The 22,822-nt window shown below is 34.1% G+C and overlaps 5 protein-coding genes, 2 long non-coding RNA genes and 1 other non-coding gene across 17 annotated transcripts; 2 read left to right on the top strand and 6 right to left on the bottom strand.

Annotated features, from left to right (window-relative positions):
- Window positions 1-2,744: 2,744 nt before the first annotated feature.
- Window positions 2,745-5,278, bottom strand: AT4G20310 (Peptidase M50 family protein). 9 transcript variants are annotated; one of them, NM_001160784.2, is made up of 7 exons: window positions 4,884-5,278; window positions 4,722-4,813; window positions 4,449-4,618; window positions 4,293-4,373; window positions 3,778-4,209; window positions 3,402-3,701; window positions 2,745-3,320 (listed from the first exon to the last, which is right to left on the bottom strand). In NM_001160784.2, exons 3-7 carry the CDS (start codon window positions 4,581-4,583, stop codon window positions 3,144-3,146), a joined length of 1,125 nt encoding a protein of 374 aa, NP_001154256.1. In that variant the 5' UTR covers window positions 4,584-4,618; window positions 4,722-4,813; window positions 4,884-5,278; the 3' UTR covers window positions 2,745-3,143. The 9 variants fall into 9 exon arrangements, with proteins under 9 accessions (NP_001154256.1, NP_001328927.1, NP_001320007.1 ...); NM_001341413.1 differs by having other exon boundaries at window positions 4,449-4,596; NM_001341415.1 differs by having other exon boundaries at window positions 2,778-3,320; window positions 4,449-4,555; window positions 4,884-5,243.
- A 2,316-nt stretch (window positions 5,279-7,594) lies between these two features.
- Window positions 7,595-11,523, bottom strand: AT4G20300 (Serine/Threonine-kinase, putative (DUF1639)). 2 transcript variants are annotated; one of them, NM_118149.4, is made up of 5 exons: window positions 11,014-11,523; window positions 10,016-10,549; window positions 8,748-9,129; window positions 8,565-8,642; window positions 7,595-8,025 (listed from the first exon to the last, which is right to left on the bottom strand). In NM_118149.4, exons 1-5 carry the CDS (start codon window positions 11,019-11,021, stop codon window positions 7,969-7,971), a joined length of 1,059 nt encoding a protein of 352 aa, NP_567597.2. In that variant the 5' UTR covers window positions 11,022-11,523; the 3' UTR covers window positions 7,595-7,968. The 2 variants fall into 2 exon arrangements, with proteins under 2 accessions (NP_567597.2, NP_849413.1); NM_179082.3 differs by having other exon boundaries at window positions 7,981-8,642; window positions 11,014-11,373.
- Window positions 11,250-11,675, top strand: AT4G20290 (uncharacterized protein; the record flags this gene model as incomplete). The annotated part of the gene is made up of 1 exon (NM_118148.2): window positions 11,250-11,675. One exon carries the CDS (start codon window positions 11,250-11,252, stop codon window positions 11,673-11,675), a length of 426 nt encoding a protein of 141 aa, NP_193762.2.
- An 82-nt stretch (window positions 11,676-11,757) lies between these two features.
- On the bottom strand, window positions 11,758-13,294 carry TAF11 (TBP-associated factor 11). The gene is made up of 5 exons (NM_118147.5): window positions 13,134-13,294; window positions 12,726-13,055; window positions 12,568-12,655; window positions 12,380-12,479; window positions 11,758-12,297 (listed from the first exon to the last, which is right to left on the bottom strand). Exons 2-5 carry the CDS (start codon window positions 13,040-13,042, stop codon window positions 12,170-12,172), a joined length of 633 nt encoding a protein of 210 aa, NP_193761.1. The 5' UTR covers window positions 13,043-13,055; window positions 13,134-13,294; the 3' UTR covers window positions 11,758-12,169.
- Window positions 13,295-13,720: 426 nt separating this feature from the next.
- Window positions 13,721-17,261, bottom strand: BAM3 (Leucine-rich receptor-like protein kinase family protein). The gene is made up of 2 exons (NM_118146.5): window positions 14,363-17,261; window positions 13,721-14,238 (listed from the first exon to the last, which is right to left on the bottom strand). The coding sequence occupies exons 1-2, from the start codon at window positions 17,010-17,012 to the stop codon at window positions 13,910-13,912; spliced, it is 2,979 nt and encodes a 992-aa protein (NP_193760.1). The 5' UTR covers window positions 17,013-17,261; the 3' UTR covers window positions 13,721-13,909.
- A 2,730-nt stretch (window positions 17,262-19,991) lies between these two features.
- Window positions 19,992-20,193, bottom strand: AT4G06960. The gene has a single exon (NR_142066.1). It is a non-coding gene; the product is annotated as an other RNA (long non-coding RNA).
- A 498-nt stretch (window positions 20,194-20,691) lies between these two features.
- Window positions 20,692-21,961, bottom strand: AT4G03025. Its single transcript, NR_144005.1, has one exon. It is a non-coding gene; the product is annotated as an uncharacterized misc_RNA (transcript).
- On the top strand, window positions 21,587-22,083 carry AT4G06955. The gene has a single exon (NR_142065.1). It is a non-coding gene; the product is annotated as an other RNA (long non-coding RNA).
- Window positions 22,084-22,822: the final 739 nt, after the last annotated feature.

The raw sequence follows: 22,822 nt of genomic DNA, 5'->3' as shown, positions 1-22,822 counted from the left end.
TATAGTTTAGATATTTATGAAAAATGATTACATACGGTAAATATATTGATAAGACATGCTGGTACAAAACAAATAGCTGTTAAATAATAATTTTGATTTGTACTATTTGGTTGATTAAATTTTGTGAAAAACGTGAAAATAAAATCTTAAATATTTATAAAAAAAGTTACCAACATAAATCATAGAAAGTACTTATATCATCCATCTTTCTTTTCTACCACCTAAAACCTTATTATTACATTGTTTGGAGCAAACGAAAAAATATTTTTTAAATAGATACTATTAAAATCTGAGCTTTTTTTCGTTAACATGAAGGATCGCATGCCGAAAATTATACAAATTCCCTAATTTGTCTTTCTTTGGAAACTTGTACAGATGCCTACGCTGCAAAATGTAAGCTTCTTTTCTTTTTTTGAGATTTTGAAAATGAATCGATCACTTGCCTAAATTCATAGAAATATTTCACATATCAAACGAGAGTGACTTATCCACAATAGTTTAAACTAAAAGAATTTGCAACTGAAAAACGTTGATCGCTCGATTTTTTTTGTCAAATTAAAGTCGGCAAATAATGATGTCGACGTTTTGAAAATCATCTGAAATCTTTATTGTACAGATTTCCTGCATCCATAATATTTGAGTATCCTTCCCCATCCATACTTTTGTTCGTGATTTTTAATACATTCTTTTCTACATGTTATCGTTCTATCGAAATAATGTATACGAAAGTTACTCTTTGACAAAGTATATTTTCCAGCATTGATCATCACTAAATTTGTTTTGACAAGATCAAACTACTTAAATTTGACATAATGGCTTTTAATTTCTTTAACCGTTTTATTATGTAATAATATTTTAGATCGTAAAAACTCTCGGGGTAAAATTTTACGAGTCAAAATGATTATATTGTATTAGTTTCCGAGGTAGAAAAATGGATAGTACAATAATCTAAGGTAGTAGAAAAACAGTAACTCTGATTATCCAAAAGAAAACTTTGTTTCAAAAAAGATACCGGACTTTTTAGGTTGAAAAAGAGAACAATAAAAGTAAAAGCAAATCTTGTTTAGTATTAATTTTTTATGAGTCACAGAGAAGTCTTCTCAGTGTAATTGTCAAGAATCGAAATGAGTAAAGTTCCCGAATCTATTAGCTCTTTGTCGCTTAGCTTTAACCCAATTACACCGACACGGTTGTAAATCTTCTGACGTATGTTACGATGCTTCGTGTGTTTTGAATTTATAACAAGAAATTAATATATTCCAAACCTTGCATGGTGAAACCGTCCAAGATTTTTTTCAACGATTGATTTGTTATTTTATGGAAGGTACATAAAATAGAATTGACTCTCAATTCATTATCTCTTACAAGAACATATCAAAAAATAAATTTATTTTAGCCAAGACATTATTGTTATAATTACTAACATATATCTTATTTTAAAAACTTCACCGAGATTAGTTTTTGGTTCGCTAATTAAAGTTTCAAATTTACAATTCATAGTATACGACTTGCACATTTTGCCTAACGAAATAACTAAGCATAAGAAAATCTGTTTTTCTAGGTTTCTATATAAAGTAGAAAGACTTGAAACAATATAAAAGAAGAAAGACGAAGAAAACATTTGTAAGGCGTAATATATGTCTTGATCATGGGTCGAATCATGGCATGGTGAGGAAGCAACCAAGCGACCGAACCATATCCCCACATGTCTTCTCTTAACTCTTAAGTTAATTTGGTTCATCATATTCATTTTGTGTACGTGTGCTTTATTATTTGACCACAGTAAACAAATTATGAAAACGAAGGTTGCTTTCATCCATATGTTTTGTTTCTAATAACGTGCAAAAGAGATTTTAGTCTCTATAAAAAACAAGAAAAGAAAACACAAACAATTGAATGCGAATTAACGAATGACACGGTGCGTTTTGAATACCACATGACTTGGGCTAAGAAGGAAGCCCAACGTAAATTGAATAGCCGACCTTTGTTTCCTCCTTGGTCCACATGCACGCGTTTTCATATTTTTATCACTTTGGTGTTTTGTTTACTATTTTACTTGTCAATCAATTTGGTCTATCTACTGTGAAAGCACCTTATTATATAAACATGTGTAACTTTTATCTATTAATCTTTTAATTAGCATTTAACCAAATAGTATAATCTTTTTTTGTATGTCATCAAATCATATGACCATACATTAAGCCTTAAACACAATTGCACATAATAGTATGTTGGATTCATACCATGAGACCTAATATATTGCACCGAACGTAATATCTTACTCAACTTTGTTTTCAATCAATACATCATTCTTTTTGGGGTTATTGTAATACTATCTTTTTTTACATCTGTAGATATATAAGTTTTGTATAGCTTTTTAACGAAGGAGAAAAATAAGAAATGTTAGGACAAATAAGAAGAAAGAATAATCGTAAAAAAATGGACCGTGGATTGAGAATCTTATCTATTGCTCTTTAGATCCCCTTTGGTCCACCTTTAAGGTTGCGATTGGTGTTTCATAATTCGGACTATTCTAATCACAGTCTTTGTTTACAAGAACTATGTTAATAGAAAGCTTAAAAGTACAATAGAGAAAAAAAAAGATAGTAAAATATCATCACCCGTGGGTTGTTTACCATCATTAAATTGAACTTTTAAGTCTTTAACATATCAAATCTAATCTGCTAAAGAATATATGATCTAATGATATCGAAATCAAATATCAAATAAAAGTAGGGCAACACTCGATTATTATATTAGAAAATTGCATCGAAATGTTTGATGTGCTCATTAAACATTCTTGATTACTATGAAGAAAAGACAAAATATCAAAGACCATATACGATTCTGTTTGGGGCTGGCCCAATTGCTATTTGAGAAAAGGGCCTCAATAAGTATATTACTAGAATTCACAAACTTGGCCCAATGTCATCATAACAGTTAACAAAATAGTATGTAGGAAGATCAAAGTGAGATTCGAAGGTGTGGATCCCAAACTAACTATGGAACTAACTTTAGATTCTATAAAACTAATATCTACAGTGAGAGCAAACATGAACAATCTCAACATGAGCCTCCTTCAGTCAAAGAACAATTCTGGAACCATCATCTTGTAAAGATTTGAGATTCAAGACCGGGGGCATTTACCATCGGCGGCTCAGAGGTAAACCGAGGAGGAAGATTCTGAAGAAGGCGAGGAAAGAGAGGAGACTCCCACCAACAAGGCAAACTTGAAGAGCTTTCTTCTTCTTTCTTGGGCTTAACCAAGTAAAAGACTGGAGACTTGACTCTAAAATGGATTCACCATCAAGGTAATACACCTAGCAGAAACAAATGCTATTAAGATCATACAGACAAGATATTTTTATGAGATTTGGTGTGGGATTGGATGTAGAACTTACGGGTAAGCTGTTCAGAAGAACTAGTGCAAGAGAGACATGGAATGTGCAAGTCAAGCTTCTTTCTAGGATATTCGGGAAGGACTTTCCAAAGAAGTTAAATAGCCAACGAGGTTGATATGCGGTTAAATGAACTGAATGTGACATGGCAATCAGATCACCGACAAAAACAAACGTGCCAAGACAATTTGAGGTATTGAAATCCAGACCAAGTCTAGAGCAATCCTGTGACGAGGTTCTTTTATAAGTGATCTCTGTCCACAATACGCCTGGAGATTGCATTGCTTGTAAGCACAAGTCACCCTGAAACATCAAATCATAAAAATTCGAAAATGCAATGATATCATCAGTCTTAAGGGTATTCTCAAGCAATATTCACCTGTGGACATACGCAGTCACTTTGGTTATCGGTGTCTGATGTTGTCACCCATCCATCACCACATTTTTGAAGCTTGACGATATCCTTTGCATCCAAACAAACAGATACCTCTCTTATGGCTGCATTTGAGCATGGCATTGTTCGAAATGCAGTGAGATCACCGGGACAAACAAATTGGTTCTCAACCATTTTCCCTTTGTACCCTTCTTCAATCAGAGAGATAGGGACACAGTAACCCTTCCCGTGATGAAATCTCCTTGAACCTCCAAGGTACAAGGAACCATTCGATGTTTTACTATTTTCCTTATCCAAAATTGCTGCCAATTCAAGCCATTCACTAGGTTTGTGGACTTGTATGCCATCCAACGACACAATAACATCTCCAGGAGACAAGTAACCAAACAATGGCGACACAGAAGGCACATCCACAACCTATAGAAGAACCAAAACACTAGTGAAGTTTTACAGATTCTTATTAATGTTAACATAACACTCAAAAGGCACAAGAATCATACCGTGAGGCTTTCACCGTGTTTGTAGAAAGGTGACAACATAACAGGCAAGAGAAACAAAGCGAACACACAGAGTGCACAGAACTGCATAAAGAAACTCAAATCAAGAACTCATTATATACAAAGACCAACATAAAAACTTGAAAGAGAGGAACCAACCACTGCATTATGCCAAATACCGGCACAGTAAATACGAAGAGCATTAAAGCTTGGAAGTGATTGCAAGACATCATTATCAAAAGCTACAAGACCACCCGGAAAGATAGCTGCAATGAAAACGGCAATGTATTCCATCTGTATTCCTTCACTGCCGCTCAATCAGAAGAAGCCTAAGAATTTCATAATCTAAGAGTAAAGCTTCAAAAGGAACCCAATTTGGTTCACACGAAAAAGGCAAGAGCTTTACAAAAGAATGAATTTTGAAGAACTCACCTAGCAGCAGCAAGAGCGTGACCAAGTTCATGAACTGAAACTGTAATGACAGTGGAGACAAGTACATAGGCAATGCCTGATAATGATACACGCTGCAAAATCAAAGTAATTAGCTTTATTTCGAATTTTCACAAGCTGAGATTTTTGTTTAAGTGAGCTTACCGTGGAAGGAGAGAATCCAAATACGGCGGAAGTGAGACGATTGGAGAATAAAGGGTTAGAGTGAAACTGAAGGAGAAGGAAGACGGTGACGAGGATCAGAGAAGCGACGCCGAATCCTAGTCCGATTGAGAACCAGACTTTCAAAACTCCGGAGAATCGTCGTCCTAAACGGAAGATGGGTTCGTTGAAATTCGAGATTTTGAGGTCACAATAGCAACACGAGGCTTCGTTTTCAATGTTCTCGCCGCCGGTGAGGTGATCTCTTCGGAATCTCATCCTGAATCTTCTCATTCGCCGTCCTGAAATTTCCATTGGTTTATTCAGATTTTTGATTCTTTCTTACAAGATTATGGTTTAAATTAAAGCCGATGAGTTAATTTATAACGTAACATAACCAGTATTTTAATCTTACTCCACCCCCTCAGCTTCAAACATTCTCTAGTTAGCCCCCTTATAAAAAACATATGTTTATTTATCTATTTCAATTCAGAATAATAGTAAAAAACAAGTAAAACTAGAGTTTTTCACTTATTTATAACCCAATCTCTATGTTAGATGTAAATCCATAACAATTTTAGATATTTTCTTCTCAACAGAAAAAAAAATCTAATTTCTCAGATCAATTTTTTTTCATCTTCAATTTATTTTTCTCTCAATTCAACAAAAACAAAATTTTTGATTTGTTTCTTCTTCTTCTTCTCTTTACTCTTTTCTCTCTATTCCATATATAATCTTTCGTCTCCTTTTTACCTTTTCATTCTTTCTATCAATCCAAATATCCATCTTTTTTACCTTTTCATTTGTTTCTATCAATCCAAAAATCCATCTCTATTCTATATATGATGATTGATGGTGTTGTGTTTAATTAGGGTTTTATTTTTTATTAGATTTGATAGTTTGATCTTTTTTCTCTTTGATTTTGTTTGAAAATGATGGATTTTGGATGAAATTTCGATTATAATTTGGATTTTTATGATTACAATTCAAATTTGAATTAATTATCGATTTAAAATCGAAATTGTTCCTTAAAAGCCTCTTCTAATAGCCATTATGACTTAGTTTTTAGGATTACAATTGGGATTCGAATGAATTTGAATTTTGTTCCTTAGAGATAGTTTGTGATAAAAACTAGAAGAAAAGGGGAGGAGAAGAAAGAAATTGAGAAGGAGAATGACAAAGAGAAGAAGAAGGCGTCTTGTTTAAGTTATTACGTAGTGTTGTGTTTTTGGTTTTAGGTATAATTGTGGCTAAATTTTTAGATATAATTATGTTGGGTTTTTGGGTTTATATACAATTGTTCGGCTGTCTTTTTGTTTTAAAATAATACATCTAAGCGTTTAGGTACAACTGGTACGCTCATGTAAAACTATGTATCTTAGTTTATGTATGAATCTAAGATTTTTTGTCAAAAAAAACTCCAAAATAAATATGAATGTACACATCAACGTATTTTGATCCAAAACAAAACACAAAAAATTATGAATGTTAGTATTTATTTTATTAAACAATAGTGTTTTGAAAAGAAAAAAAAAAGTTTGAAAGGGAAAAAAATAGTTTATTTAACTATAAAATTAAGTATTTTTGATGACAAAAAAAAAACTAAACATTTTTATCACAAAAAAATAAAGCTAATTTTTATTATAAATTATCTACAAATATTTAAAAAATATCTATAAATATCTGAAAAATATATTGCCCATAGTTGTACAGTTGTACTCGGTTGCACATTTTTGCTCATAGTTGTACAATATCGAGAATATAATAAATCTAGTTGTTATCAACTCAAAACTAATTTTTATGGGTGGAACATATGGTATTCCCCCATCAAAATACCATTACTTTGTATCGGTGTATTTATATTTATCTAAATACAAGTGTTTAAAATTTTTAATTTGTTTTGTTAAAATATACAAAGTAACCATGAAAGTATAAGGTTGTTAGTGTATGAATGTTAGATTTTGTGATAAGAGTTTCATTAATTTAGAAAATATGATTTTTGTCAAAAACTAATTATGTAATTTCATTACCATTGTGTATGCATTATTTAAGTTTTCTTAGTTTTGTTTTAAATTTTCATATTTTATAATATTCTGAAAACTAGCAAAGTGAATAGATCTTAGTTGTGCGGGTTGTACTTAGTTGTACCAATACAAAACATATTAATTTGTATAAATACGACAAAAAAATTTAATAGTATCCATTATAAGCAATGCGTATGACTGAAGTCTTTTTGACTATAACTTGAAAATCAAAAAGAAAAAAAAAAACAGTATGTAATTATATGTTTTCGTAGAAGTCCATCAACATAGTTGTGCCTATTGGTTTCAGTTGTCCAGCCTTTTTTTGTAGATTTAAGTGATTAATGAGATAAGAGAGAGAATGCGTATGATTGGTTGATTTTAATAAATTATTTGGTAGTAAAAAATAAATAAAAAATTAAAAAAAGTAAAAGAGAAGGGTAAAATTGTATTTCAAATAGGTTAGGAAGAAAAGGGTTAGTAGAATAAGCGAGGGTTTTTCAAAAATTGATTCAACCAAAAGGCCAAAGACATTAAAATCCACATAACCACCCTCTCCGGTTCAAATCAGACCGGACCGGTCCGGCCTAACATAACGAAGTCAAAACGTTTAGACGTAATCAGAGAAATATTTCATTAAATTGATTATTCTTCTTTAAGGATTATAAGATTCATTATTACTTTATTATTCTTGCTTATCGAATTTTATTTAGGTTTTAAGCAATAAAGAGTCTTCAAAGAGACAGAGAACTTTTATTTTCTTCATAATTATAAAAGGGGAATTATGATTTATGAAGAAGGGATCTCCACCATTTTTTTTTGTACACGAAACAAAAGAAAAAGAATTTAGGAACCCCCCAAAAAAAAACCAAAAGAAGGAAAAATAAGAGTAAATATTAAAATAAAAATAGAGTAATTTCTCGATCGATAGCTCGCTCTGCTGGTTCTCTGTTGGCATACTTCGCACGCTCTTCACAAGCAAGCCACACGTGCATCTTCATATTTGTTTTCCTCAAAAGAGAAATCGTAAACCATACAAAAAGAAAATGAAACAAGGAACAAAAAATTTACTCGGAGTCGGTGTCCATATTCTCCATGCCTTTCAATCCTCTCCGTTTCTGCTGCTGCATTTACAATTCAATATATAATCAGTTTCCATTCCTGTTAATCAATACTCAGTTGAAAAAACAAGACTAAAAATGCAGGTTTTGACTGAATAAATATAGTGTATTAAACTGATCACATAAATAAACAAAAGATCAAATGATTTTCACAATTTTGTTAAAAAAAGCAGAGTGACACCACCACTTGGGTTTATTTGATACAATATTAAACAATAACAGTACATTATTCTCTACATTAGGTGGAATAGTAGGTCCCATGTCTTGTCCATTTTCTGAATTCCATTACAATACATTTTATTTTTATGTTATAAATAATATTAAGGTCCACCCAATGTTGTCTACAACTCACCACCTTCTCTTCCACATATTTTCACATAAAAATATTATGTTAATTATATATAGATTCATTTATAAACACATTCCATCTTTTGTTCTTCTTCTATTATACTAATCTTACTTATTTTAAGAAGAGTCTTTTATCTCTTTTGTCATTATCACACAACTAAGAACTGAAAAAAGGGTTAAGTAAAGTTAATTACCTTCTTCACATTTTTCTTCTCCCTAACTTCATAACGGTTCTTGGTCAAATCAGATAACCACATCCCTGGAAAACAAAACTGTACAATAATACATTAATTAAAACATATTTTCATTTATGATTTTTTTTTTGTTTTTAACTCTTGTGAGATAAAAATAAATACTTTTTTTTTAATGAATTTTACCTGAAGGGCTTTATCAATGTTCTTAGCTCGTTTCCTGGGTCTATGAGGAAGCTTAGTTCCTTTCATAACCAAGAAATCTTCTTCCTTCTCTTTCCTAGACAAAGCAATGTAGATCCTCGGCCACTCTTGCGTTGCTTTCTCTCTTTCTCCATTTATCTCCACTTCTTGATGACCCTGAGCCGTTGATTCTGATCTGTTCACTCTTTGATGTTGTTGTTGTTGATGATCAAACCCGTTTTGTCTCTGATCTCTAACGCTTGATCTCTTCTCGATTTGGTCTGGTGACGGTGGAGATCGCTTTGAGCCACCCGATCTGGATATCATACGGCCGTTTATGTTGTTCCTTGATGGTGATCCGTTTGCTGATCGATCTTCTAGATTCCTGTGCATGATTGATGATGATGATGAACAGCTTTAATAAATCCACAGGTGATTGAATTTTGGTATAATAAAGGTTAGTTCTATAAACTTTGAGAGAGTTTAATGAATTTTTTTTTCTCCTTGTGTTAAAAATAAGGAAGAAATTTAGAAAAGGAAACTAGTTGTACCCATTTACATATTTAAGAATCAGAATCAAAACGCAGACACACACACACAATAAAACTAAAAGAGAGGGACCAAAACAGAAAATAAGAAGAAATCTATAATCGATTGATTTCAAAACAAGTAGCCCAGATTTGAAGATTGGGTCAAAGAAAGGCAAAGAAAAATACGAGATCTTATATTTAACCCAAAAAAAAAAATTAGATTGAGAAAAATCGTTTATATATTTTTCACCCCAAAAGCTAAACAACAAGTGAAAAACCTAAGAAACTGAGCACTTGAGGAAAAAGAGACACAACTCTCTGCTTCTTAGTGCTTCCAAGGGTATTACTGTCATTTCCCAAAAAGGAATTTTGGATCACCAAACTTTCGTTAAAGCTTTAACAGAAGATGAAACCAAACGTTTGTTTAGATCTCAAAAATGAAAAACCAGAAAACGAAAATCATTTAAATTGAATATATCAAACCTTGAAAATCAAAAATAGCTTTACTTTATATAAAAATAAAAACAAGGGCACATTATTTATCACATAACATGGATGAACAAAAAGAGAAATATATGGAAGCTAATGAAGTCACGATCATATGGATTAATTTACAGTAACAAAATCTAAACGATTAAAGGTAAAAAAAGACAAATCAAACTCGATTCTAAAACATTTAAGGTAAGTAAATATATCAAAATATGGAAATTTAATTGAATGAAGAAAGATTTGAGGCTAAACCTGGAAGGGAAGAAAGATTCCTTGCCGATAACGAAACCGTTTCTAGGGTTTGTACTCCGGCCCGAGAAAATCGGCGGAGCTGGTGGTGGAGGTGGCATAGAAGGATTCATCGATCTTCTTTGCGGTTTGTTTGATTGTATCTTACCTTGACCTGAAGAAGACGAAGAATCATCGGCGGTGGTTGTGATGGTGGTGGTGGATCGGATCTCAGCTCTAGAGGCTCTCGATCGTTTTCGTTGTCCCCACTGTAACAGTACATCACCGCCGCGACGGCTAGGACTAGGATCTTGTTGTTGTTGCTGCTGTTGAGTGGATCTGAATCGGAATCCTTTGGGGACTCCGTCTAGAGATGAGGTGTTGTTGGTGGTGGTTGTGCATGATCCGCCGTTAAATCCTCTTCCGGCGATTGAGGTTGTGGTAATGACGGTGGTGGTGGTGGTGTCTTCGTTTGTTGCTCTTGATGGTGATGGTCGTAAGTAAGGCTTCTTACCTCCATTTGTGAGAGGAAGACAATCTGGGCTTACTCTCTGATACCTAATCAAAAACACAAAAATAATTAGATCAAAATCATGAAAACGAAAAGGAAGATTGAACTGTGAAAAATTGTAAAAATGTGTCTGTGTTTTATGCGAGATTTTAGAGTTAATCTTCTCAAAATTCTTCTGAGTTTTAATTGAAAATAACCCAAATCAGAATTTGACGGAGAAGCTCTGAGATTATTTTGTTTTTGTTCAAAAGGCGAAAAACAATTTGGTTATTGGATCAAATTGAGATTAGTTAAAAACTGGTGAATCCAAAGAAGACGAAATCTGGAGGAGATCAAAAGTTTTTGACATTAGAGTCAATCTCAAGTTTTTTTACAATCAAACTCAGATCCATAGAAACTAATTAGAAATCCAGAAAACAACAGAAAACCAAATCAGTGGAAAATAGAAAAACTCAGAGAAGATGGAAAAAACACAGAGAGAAGAAGAACGGAGAAGAAGAAGAAGAGAAACCTCATCATTATACCCAAGTGAAAACCAGATTCGAATTATGTAATGGTTACGTTTCCGATTCCGATCTGTGATAGTTTTTTTTTTGTATCAGGAATCTATGATTCGTTAAATTTCTTCTCCAGAACAAATTTCGATTCCGATTAAACGAGGATAAACGAAACACAGCTTCCTCGTGTGATTCTAAGTTTCTCGTACCGATCACCAGCGAATCAAAAGGATTATATTGAATAAAGAGAATGAAAAAAGAAGGGAAAAATATTTGTGTAGAGAGAAAAGAGAGAGGAGGAGAAGAGAAGAAACGGAGGCGCTCTGCGTTAAACAGTGAGGAGGATGAAGAAGAAGAAGAAGAAGAAGGAAGGCGGAAGGGAAGGAGAAAGATAGTGGGTGCGTTATTGTGTCAAAACTTCTTTTATTCTTTTTATTTTTCCAATCCAGTCCTTTTATTTTCTGTAGACTTTCAATTCGCAACCCACTTTGTTTTCTTCTCTTCACGTAATAGTTCGTTTCGAGATCGGCCCATTATCAGGCCCACTAGATCCTCTTTCGCCGGAACTTGTGTGATTCAAAACGTCTCCGTACCAATTTTGACAGTAGACCGAATTCTGATCGCGACGGTTTTCAATCACGCCGAAGAAATACACAATTTGAATTTGAACTTATAAACCCAGTTCTTGTAATGTTCGACCAAAAACGAATCAATACTAAAACCAATTTTTAGGTATAGCCAAATTTAACCAAATAAACCGGATTACAAATGATTTTATTTGATTTCGAATTCTATAAAACCGGAAATGAAACCGAATCCAACCTAGTAAACCGGATTGCCACTTTTAGGCCATGTGGTCTGTAGTCAAAGATTGATCTTGTATTGAAAATGAAAACTGGAAACGTAAACCAAATAAAAACCAAACCGTAAGACTGATAGCCATTTCAGGGTCTGTATCCAAAGATTGATTTACTACAAAAGTTGTCACACAAAGTTAAGAACATCAAAGAACAATATGATCCACCAGGGAAGCCAAAGAAGTTCTCCTTTATGATGAGATTGATAGGCAAATCTCGCCAGCTTAAACCTGCCGTAGACCCTTATCCTTGAGCAGCATTGGTAAATTCCCCAGTCTTAGGCTGATATAAGTTCTCTTTTGGCTCTTGTTGACTAGCGGAAAAGGCGTGGAACTGATCTTTTAGGCACTTTTCCTTCGAGCTTTAGTCTCCGATAAGACTCCCTGATATGACAAGGTCTGATAGGTCCTGATTCTTTCCTTTCCGCCATAACAACTCGAGCTACAGATAATGTATTGAGGTTCAGTAAATGAGCTTTGTTGGCACATAAACAAAATCATTGGAAATTTTTGCACTGGCTTACCTGTTTCAACGAGTTCACCAACGAACATCTTTGCAATACCACACGCAACAATAATCATTGGCATACCAATCTTCTGACTACCAGTGACACCTATCAATAACTGCATTAACATAAAAGCTAAATGGTTCATATTTGCAATGAAACAAAATTAAGAATGTTGATAACCACAAATCATATAACATATATACCTTCTTCATCTGTGGTCTTTGAAGTGCAGATCTCCTAAAAGATTCATATCTACTCATCTGATCCTCAGTGAATTGCGATAATATGGTTCTGAAGAATTCAACAAACAATCAATCATCAAAGAAACATGAAGAACAATCAAAATTCTACAAAGACTCACTGCATTTTGGCCATTTTAGCAGGATCAGAACTAGTTGGATATTTAGTAAGCTCAACATCCATATTCTCTTCCTCTTCTTCATCATCTTCATCTTTATCTTTGTTCTTAGCTTCAGTAACAACAACAGAGGTTTTAGCTTTCTTCATCGGACGGCGAACATCCACAGGTCTCTCATCTTCATCTTGAGTCTGGTCGATTTCAATTCGTCCGTCTTCACTACCATCACCTCCTCCTCCTCCGCCAACGGGTGATTCCGGTGGCGATTCCTCTTGCTCTTCCTCAATCGCTGCTTCAAACGGATCCTTTGAATGCTTCATTCCTGATTAAAACCTAAACGAAAAAATCACATAATTGAGATCTCAAATTAGGGTTTAGAACGAAGCAAATTGCTACGGATCATTGACGAACCTTGAAGGTGAAACTCAGATCGAATTTCAAGAGACACGAATCTCTAGACCGTTGTTAACAACAACTGGGAGCTCCACAATCTTCCAGGCGGAGAGGAAAATTCATCGACTGTGTTCAATTTCAAGCTTTTCTATAGGAGTGTAGCGACTGTTATAAGTCGGTTTAGTCCAATCAATTGGTGGATCAAAAGAAAAGATCTGAACCGGTTTTTGTTAAACCAACCCAAAAAGTTTCGAGAACCACATCATTGGATTTGGGCTGGGCTCAGTTCAAAACCACTGAATAACTAACTGGTTTTTTTTTTTGGAATACAATGTTGGGATAACGATTTACAACTAGCCAAATGTTATAAATCGAGCTAGACAACAAAATTAAAAATATCAATGATAGTGAATTGGATACTAAAAAGTAAAAACACTCAAATGCTAACTATTTCTATAGATATTGGATAATCATATGTTAAATCAAATGCTTGAGTGATTTCAACATTTTTCTTTGGTCATCATGATTTTTATAATTCCAAATGAATCAAAGAACAGTTATCTATTTTTTCAAATCTTTCACATAATTCATAATTTTCTAGCAAATGTTATTTAGTTTTGCTTGATACTTTATGATAGGAAGATATAATGCTAACCCTTTTTTTCCTCCTCAATTTCAATATAAACTCATATCACCACCAAACCATCATTACAAATTCTAAAAACAAAACTCTATGAAACACATAAAACAGAAAAATATATATTTAGTCTCTTATATATATAACATCACTGCATTTAGAAAGTATTAGGCTGTTTAGCCTGAGAGATCATCTGGACAACCTCTCTCATGGTCGGTCTCTCAACACTATGTTCTTGCACACATAGCATTGCCACAAAGAACAGTTCCATGGCCTCTGCTAATGGAATATTGCTCAATCTCTGGTCAATGATCTTCACCACACCTTGTCTGTTACAGTTTGTTTGGATCTTTGACCATTGCACAATGTCTATCCCTTCTTCCCCAAAATTATCTACTGGTTTTCGACCCGTAATCAGCTCCAATAACACTACTCCGAAGCTGTACACATCGCTCTTCTCGTCTATTCTCAGTGTATATGCATATTCTGCATTCAAGAAACGGATAAAATGGGCTAAGATCAATCATACGTTTTAACTAGAAGTACTGAAATCCTAAGTTTGAATGTTACGTGTGATACAAGAAAGTAGTATTAGGAATCAGTCATGTACCTGGAGCGATGTAGCCGTACGAGCCAGCGATCGAGGACATGCACTCGGAAGCTCCATTGTCTTGCATCATAAACTTAGCAAGCCCAAAATCAGCAACATGAGCTTCAAACTCAGGACCCAACAAGATGTTGTTTGACTTCACATCACGGTGGATTATAAGTGGCGAGCAATCATGGTGAAGATAACACAACCCCTTAGCCGCTTCCAACGCTATTTGCAACCGTGTTTCCCATTTCAAAAACACTCCAGCTTTCCCGTGCAAGACTTCTCCGAGGCTACCATTAGGCATATACTCGTAAACAAGGAGATTCACGTCTTTGTTTGAACAAAAAGCGAGCAATCTCACTATGTTTCTGTGTCTGATTCTACCTAATGTCTGAATCTCTGCGGCTAAACCGTTGTCATGAGATGATCCTTTGGTTATGGTTAAGAGCTTCTTGACTGCAACTTCTTCTCCGTTTGGCATTACCCCTTTGTAGACAATCCCTCGTCCGCCTTTCCCAATCACATGGTTCTCTTTAACACATTCTAATATGTGTTCGCTTCTGAAACCGAGCTTCTGAAACCCTATAAGCTTCCATAAATTCGGGTTGTTCTTTCTCATTCTCCTATTCTTGACCACAGCTAAAACGACGAACACCAAGAAAAACCCTAGTAGGCCTAACCCGAAGAACAACTTGAATTTTGCGGAGATTTCACCTCGGGATCTTGCGTTGTTCTGGTTAAGTAGCTGAGATTGAGATTGGTTTTGGGAACCGTTGCAAGGGTTTGAAGAAAATCCACAGAGAAAAGGGTTTCCAAGGAATGACGTGTTGTTGAAGTAAGAGAATTGCCCTGAAGTTGGTACTGAACCGGAGAAGTTGTTGTGTGAGAAATCTGCTGATGTTAAACTCTTCATGTATCCGAGTTCGTTGGGAAGGCTTTGGTTAAAGGAATTCCAAGAAACATTCAGATAGTTTAGAATCCGAATCTGCGATATCTGAACCGGAATCTGACCGGAAATCTGGTTGTGACTCAAATCTAAATATGTGAGTGACATGCAATCACCAAACTCAGGAGGAAACTTGCCTGAGAAGTTGTTTCTGCTCATGTCAATCTTGAGAAGACTCTTCAAACTTCCGATTTCGCCAGGGATCTGTCCCGATAACCGGTTTGCACCGAGAAGAAGAATCTGAAGGCTTCTGAGGTTTCTGATTGAACCAGGAATCGGTCCGGATAACCTGTTGTTGGACAGATTGATCTGAGTAAGGCTCGAAAACTGCGCATTTCCCGCCTCTTCTTCGGGGATTTCTCCAGTCAAAAAGTTGTTTTGAAGCTCAAGAAGCGAAAGATTCGGCAAATAAATCAAACCCTTTGGCAACTTACTTGTCAGAAAGTTCTGTCCGAGACGGAATCTCCATAGCGGTTCACATTGGCCAAGATCTTCAGGGAGAGGACCGAACAAGAAGTTGTTGAAGAGAATGAGAATCTTTAGTCTTCTTCCGAAACAGAGTGACTCAGGGATCAAACCTGTGAGTTTATTGGTAGACAAATCGATCTCGATCAAGTTCCCGTTTGATCCGAGTTTCGAAGGAATCTTTCCGGTGAAATTGTTGTGCCAAAGCTTGAGTATTTGCAGATCAGGAAGCTCAGATACGAACTCAGGGATCTCGCCGTGTAGTCTGTTGAAGAAGAGGTTAAACAACTGAAGCTTTTGAAGTCCAGATAGCTCTAGAGGAATCTCTCCTTCAAGAAAGTTGTTGGAGAGATCAAGAGTCTTGAGGCTTGTCATGTTCCCTAACTCTCGAGGAACAGAGCCTGTAAGCTCATTGGTCTGAAGAAACAGAACCTCCAAGTTCTTGAGATTCCCCAATTCTGCAGGAATTGATCCTTTCAAGCTGCAATTAGCTAAATCCAAATGAACAAGATTGATCAATCTCCCGAAATCTGCAGGTATCCCACCGCGGTAATCGTTGTAGTAACCTAAGTAAAGCTGTACCAAAGTCGTGATGTTCGCTAGCTCGTTAGGGATTCTCCCACGGAGATCATTACCAGATAAAGAAAGAAACTTGAGACTCAAGAAACTTCCATAGCTTCTAGGGATCTCACCGTCGAAGTAGTTTCCTCCAAGATCTAAGTGCTCGAGACGAGTGAGTGTGGTTAGACTCAGAGGAAGTGATCCGTTGAAGCTGTTGTCGTAAGCGTCAAGAGTCACAAGCTGAGTCATTTGACTGAACCCACGTGTCTCCAGCTCTCCTTCAAAAACATTGCTAGAGATGTTTAACACTTCGAGGCCTGAGAGCTCATAGATCTCTTTAGGAAGCTCACCGGAGAAACTGTTAGAAGAAATGTCAAGAAAAACAAGTGACGGCGAAAGACGAGATATTTCCGGAGAGATAGTGCCGGAGATGTTGAGATTAGATAGGTCTAGACGAGTAATAGACTGATTCAAGTTGTCACAAGAAACACCAGTCCAAGAACATAGAGAGTTGAAATTTGGAATGTTCCATGAATCAAGAGAAGGATCATAGGAATCAAAACTTTGCTTTAGAGAGATAAGGACATTTGCTTGTCTAATAAGTGAGAGATTAAGAGGTGAGATCAAAGAAGAGCATAAGAGAGGAGAGATCGAAGACAAGATTAGGAAGAAAGTGAAGATCTTGTCTGCCATTGTAACATCAGAAAAATAAAAACAAAAATTTGTCCGACACGAATCTTGAAGTTCAGAGAAGAGAAAGAGAAGAAGGGTCTTCGCAGAAATCCCAAAAATTTAGAGAAATGGAACGAAGAAGATCATCATCATTAGACATCATCATGCTTTAATGTTTTGGGGGCTCACTATGTTCTGGAGTTGCTCTGCTTATAGTGAGTGGCTTAATAAGTGAAGAGGATAATCATTATTTTCATGCCTCGTTTTTTTATTTATTTTTGAATAAACTGTATTGTGAAAATCATAATTGTAAATTTGAAAGAAAAGTGAAAAAGAAGTTGTAGTATCCAATGCATTCTTCGTCTTTTGGATTGAGCTTTAGTTTTTTTTTTTGTTCTTGTTGGATGAGTCTTTTGCTTTTGAGAAAAGCAAAAGCAATATATATACTTTCACAAAAGATGAGAACACACATCATCGCTTTTTCTTTAATGGAGAAAACTATAAATATTAAACATTAGTGCTTCTTGCCTTTTTTTACCTTCTCTTTATCTTTTGATTTGATTTCCTGTTTTCTTTCGTAATTTTTCTTTTGTGTCTCCCAATTATTGGGATAATTTGATTTAGGTTTCATATATATAAACATAGTCACATAGTCTCCACTAGATTTTCGAGTTCGATTGTGCAATCTAAAGGAAAATAGTTTACCATAAGAAATTAGCAGTTTTATTTCTAGAAGAACAAGTTAAACAATATGTTCTAATGTTTAAATGAGAGATATTATAATAGAAAAAGATTTCTTGCAGCAGATTATTTGTGCACTAAGCTAAGTACATGGCTAACTACAATCAACGGTTTAATATATCTCCCGAGTGAAGATGCCAGAGATTCCGTCTTTAACATTAGTTTTCAAGAACATCGTCATATCATCTGTTTAGAAAGAATACATCCCTAACAACTCTTCCCAAAACCATATACTTTTGGTAAATGATACTTTGAGTACTTCTTACTAAATTGCCGCTTCCTGCAAATAAAATGATACTTTCAAGCTTTAAATTTACCTATGGCATATGCTAATTTTGTATATACGCTTGGGAGACGTTTTCGTTGATAACTTTTTAATAAATAATTAATTCATAGAAATTTGTTGTGTTCCCCTTTTGATTTGTACTTTGTAGAAATATGGAAATCCTCTACATAGGTGATCCAAATTTGAATAAATTGAACTAAGATGAAAAACACATTCTTAAGCAATCCAAATTTGAATGAATTTGTGAGTTTAATAAACAACAAATAAAGTAAAACCAAATTACCTTATCGAATCAAAAAATAACTACTATTTAAGCTTATTGTTTGAAGATCAATGCTTTTTCTTACGTGATTAATGTCTATTCAGTCCATTAAAGGCAACCATATTAAATTTATTTTTTCTATTCGATTATTAGAAAAATAAAATAATAAAGCAAAATAATTTTAAAACATTATTAAGAAAGAAAAAAAACAAAAAAATATTGGAAGGGTTTTAAGAAAACCTTAGAAATCGTAAAATATAAAATTAAGAAACACACAATATCACATGTTGCTGAAATACTTTATTTTAATATATTAAATTTCCATCTGTCTCACTCTTATCATTTTGTCGAACGCATGAATCGATTTTTGTTTTATTTCGGGTGGAATTTATGTACTAGCTATAAATCATATAATTACCCTGAATTAAACATCGTACCTTTATGTCACTCTAACGTTTTATGCTCCATTAACTAAAAAATCAAAATCTAATCCATCAGGTTTAATTAAGAGGCCATGCATTGTCTTTGTCCAACCACTAAATAAGTACAAACCAAACTCCAAAGTAACTAGAATCTTTGGTAATTGTGCATGCAGCTACTTTTGTTTTTTTGTTGTCGTAGAAGAAAGAAATTAATAACTTCTCTGTCAAGGATTCTGTTTCTGTACCCAATGTTTCATCAGCTTATACTCCTCGAAGTTTTCACACCATGAACCTGCAAAAAGATAGTAGTATATGTACATGCCAATCTACAATTATTATCGAATTATTTCGTAATCTCCCCTTTACGATTGTTTTTCTCCTTTTCTATTTTTAATATGTATTTCTATGAAAAGGACTCATCAGATTTATTAGATAAACTAGGGAAGCAGATCAATGTGGTATGTGATCTAAAGGGAAATTATTATTTTTGTAAGAAAAACATCTAAAATAGATAAAGTAATTCCAGGTTGTATAATGGTGAAGAAATTCATGTTGTGGGTTATAAAATTATAGTCGACAAATTAATTAGCAAGAATACATATCTCTTTCATATGATAGCAAGAAGGGTTTGAACTTCGAAAGTACTTGGCGTGGAAAAGTGTGATATGGAATACCTTAAGTTGATTTATTTAACAGAGAAAATCTGAAACAAATCTATCCATCTTTAGCAATTTTATGGGCTCTTTTTAGTTTATTCGATTTTGCTTTGTTTTTAGATTATTAAGATGCCTAAAATTTGAGAAGAACAAAGAGGAGGCCCTCCCCCATCAACTTTACTCGCCTAAAGTGAAAAAGAAAAGCCAAAGACCAGTTGATTTTTTCTACTTTATTTTTCTAAAATGAACGTCTCAATCTTTTACTTTTAATTTTCTTCCATATATATGAAACTTTCAGAATGAAATTAGAGAAACTAAAAACACTTAAGTAAATTATTTGCCGGGTTTTTGAATTTGAATATACAACCCTCGGTTCTATCTACTTGTGTATGAGAACTAAACATGTTTTCACGGAATGGAGTAATCCAATACTGACATCTTTGGTTTTATATTGATTAGTTAAAAAAAGTCTTGATTTCATAGTCTAGGTCCGGTAGTGGCTCACTCCTTTGACCATGTAGGTTAAATATGTTGGAGCTGAGATAGATTTGACTGATCTAACTTCATTATGAACATAACTGATTTTATATGAACCGATTTGAAAACCAATCATCAATCCACATATACTTAGCTGGAAACGCATCTCCAACCACCATTTCCGAAAGAAGAACCCAATCCATCATTTTCTTCTGAGGTGGAGGAACCAAAGTTTCCATAAAGAAATATATTTTCTTCTTTCTAGGGACTAGGGCTCCGACTATATCTCTATTTTTTTTCGTTGTGCATGTAATTTAGAGTAACGAGAGATTTAGTGGAGCGGCTTCTTTTGTTTTTCAGTTTCTTGGTAAATGGCTATGTGTTCTATAGCAAAACTTTCGTCAGTAAATGGCTAGCTATGGGTTTTGCATTGTGACTTAATGGACCGGAGTGGCTACTTTTTTCATTGAAAAACTTTATTAGTAAAATGGCTATGGGTTCTACTTTGTCTCTTTTTCTCATGTATTTGTTTTGCATTATTATTATTTTTGCTCTTTTTGTTTTGAGCTTTTACTTGGCGTGCATTTCACACTTTCTTAGAAAATCAACTTTTTAAAATAATACAATGGACCAACATTTTTACGCATTACCAACAGTTTTCTTTACAATAGAAATACTTCTGAAATCAACAAAAGATATATATCATCATTAATAAAATAATTTCAATTTTTTCTAATAATTTCTAATTCGTCTAGTTACAGTAAGTTAATTTTCTCTTAATATATAATCTGTTTCTCGGATTCCCAAAAAAAAAAGAAAAAGAAAAAAAACATTCCTCATAATTGGGCCGAGCGAATCCGATTTGGGTTTGCGTCAAAATCTTCTCCTATTGTCCTATTACTAAACTCTATTCGATTTGAAAGAGAGAAAAAAAAAACTCTTAAATTGTCCTAACTGAGTAATAAAGCTATCTCTAGTTTTGTTTCGGAGCTCAAATTTCGTCCTTGAAGATAAGTTCTTAATTCACAAATCTAGTTATTGCTAGCAACTCTGTTTCTCTGTTCTAAACCCTAGGACTTTATACTTTTTATTTCTATTGTTGTGTGTTAGGTAAGATTAGTTCATGATTAGGCTCGCAAGTCACAATCTCATTTTAGTGTGAAGTTTCTATTTGAAACTATCAAAATCTTTAGATGATCCAGTTTATTCTCAACTTTTTGGTGAAATCTCTTCTTGTTCCTTCACTTGTCAATGTGTTTTTTCACTGTGGAAATGATTTAGCTCTGCTGTGGTGGTTTGAGGTCCGTACGATAAGTCTATGCAATGAAAGGTCCGTTGTTTTATGAAATGTGCTCAAGAACTGTTTGAGTTTTCGGAAATTTGGCAATACAGAATTCTACTTGTATCATTGTATGTTGGCTATGAGGTTAATGAACAATGCCATGATTATAGCTCCAGTGGCAGAGTTCGAATAGTTAGAATTCTCTATGTAAATCTAAAATAAGGCCAAATTCCACCAACTACATACCCTTATTGTTCAGTCTGACACCGAGGTTAGTTAGGATTTTGACTTTGGAAATTATCCATTTTAAGCCTAAAAACTGATTAGTTTGAATATCAACATAGAATTTATCTATTTTATAGACTAAAACTGATTAGTTCAATGTTGTTGATGTACTTCTAGGCTTCTTAGCTCATCAACACCTCAATTTCAGAGTGGTTGTCGAATTACAGAAGAGGCAAGTGTTCATAAGTTTGCTTACTCCTGTTATTGGCATATATACGTATAGGAAATTTGAAGCACATGGAAGTTGATTGGGCATGCAGATAAAGTTTGGTCGGTATTGAGAACTTAAAGAAATATCAAGAGGCATATTCCCTCAAGAATTAGCTCTACATACTCTGTTTTTTTATTGGAATTATATTGTTGGGTTTGAATTGTTCTTAGTTTGTTTCCGAGTTTTAATTTGCATAATCTCCGATGTATAAGGAGTCAACAAGTAGTCCTAGCATTTCGCTTCAGTTAGTCGTGCTTCCTATATTCTCTGTTTCTAGTTATTGTAGAAGATTGAGTCTTCAGCTCTAGGCTGTTTATAGCCCTTTCATTTGTGATAATAAAAACCATCGAACTATTCAGTTTTCCTTTGTGTGTTAAGCTTCTGAGATCAACATATATGACAATAAGACAACCCTTAATTACTTTGTTAGACAATAAAAGAACTTTGGGATCAACGCATTGATATTTCACAAAAATTCTGCAATGCATTACACATACTCTACTTAAACTGTTAAACAACGTAAAGATTTCTTGATGTCACTTTACATACTGAACCAAAAAAGATATATATGACAATGAGGAATCAGCCTTGGCTTGGTCCGAAGCCGTAAATATATGGACCAAAGATTAACAAGAATTTTTGAAGTTGTTTCGAGAATGTTTTGGTTGATAATTTCAGTTGAAAATGAAAGATATGACGCGCAAGGCGCAAGGCCAGTTTTTGTTGAAAATCAAATAGAAGGAAGAGCTTAAAATTTTAGAACATTTTTTTTTTTGGGTGGAAAGTAGACGAGACGACTACTTAGTCTCCGGTCCAAGATACTATAGACTGCAAGATTCATAACTCTTTTCATTAAGAAAATGGTTTAGAAGGAGTGATGAACGGTTTATGTATTTTGACGGTGAACATGCTAACTGGTTAATTCGGTTCGGGTTTAGTTCTGTTCCACATCCGGATATGTTCAGTTACATAATCGATGAGAACATGCGTTCGATTTCTATTGAAGGATATATAATGGATTAAATTTGGAATAAAAGAAAGAGCGAAGAAATTGAATTGGTCAAGTCAAACCATGAAAATCCTTAAATTCTAACATTGAAAATGATTTGATTTCTTCTACCGTGGATATAATAGTGGAATATTGCGTAACTACTCAAGATAATAAGAAGAAATTCTAGAGGGAAGATACAAGATAGTGATTTATAAGTT

This window comes from Arabidopsis thaliana, chromosome 4 (assembly GCF_000001735.4).
Source record: "Arabidopsis thaliana chromosome 4, partial sequence".
Lineage (NCBI taxonomy): Eukaryota > Viridiplantae > Streptophyta > Magnoliopsida > Brassicales > Brassicaceae > Arabidopsis > Arabidopsis thaliana.
The sequence above is the reverse complement of the archived record's forward strand: the minus strand, read 5'-3'. Positions and strand labels throughout refer to the sequence as shown.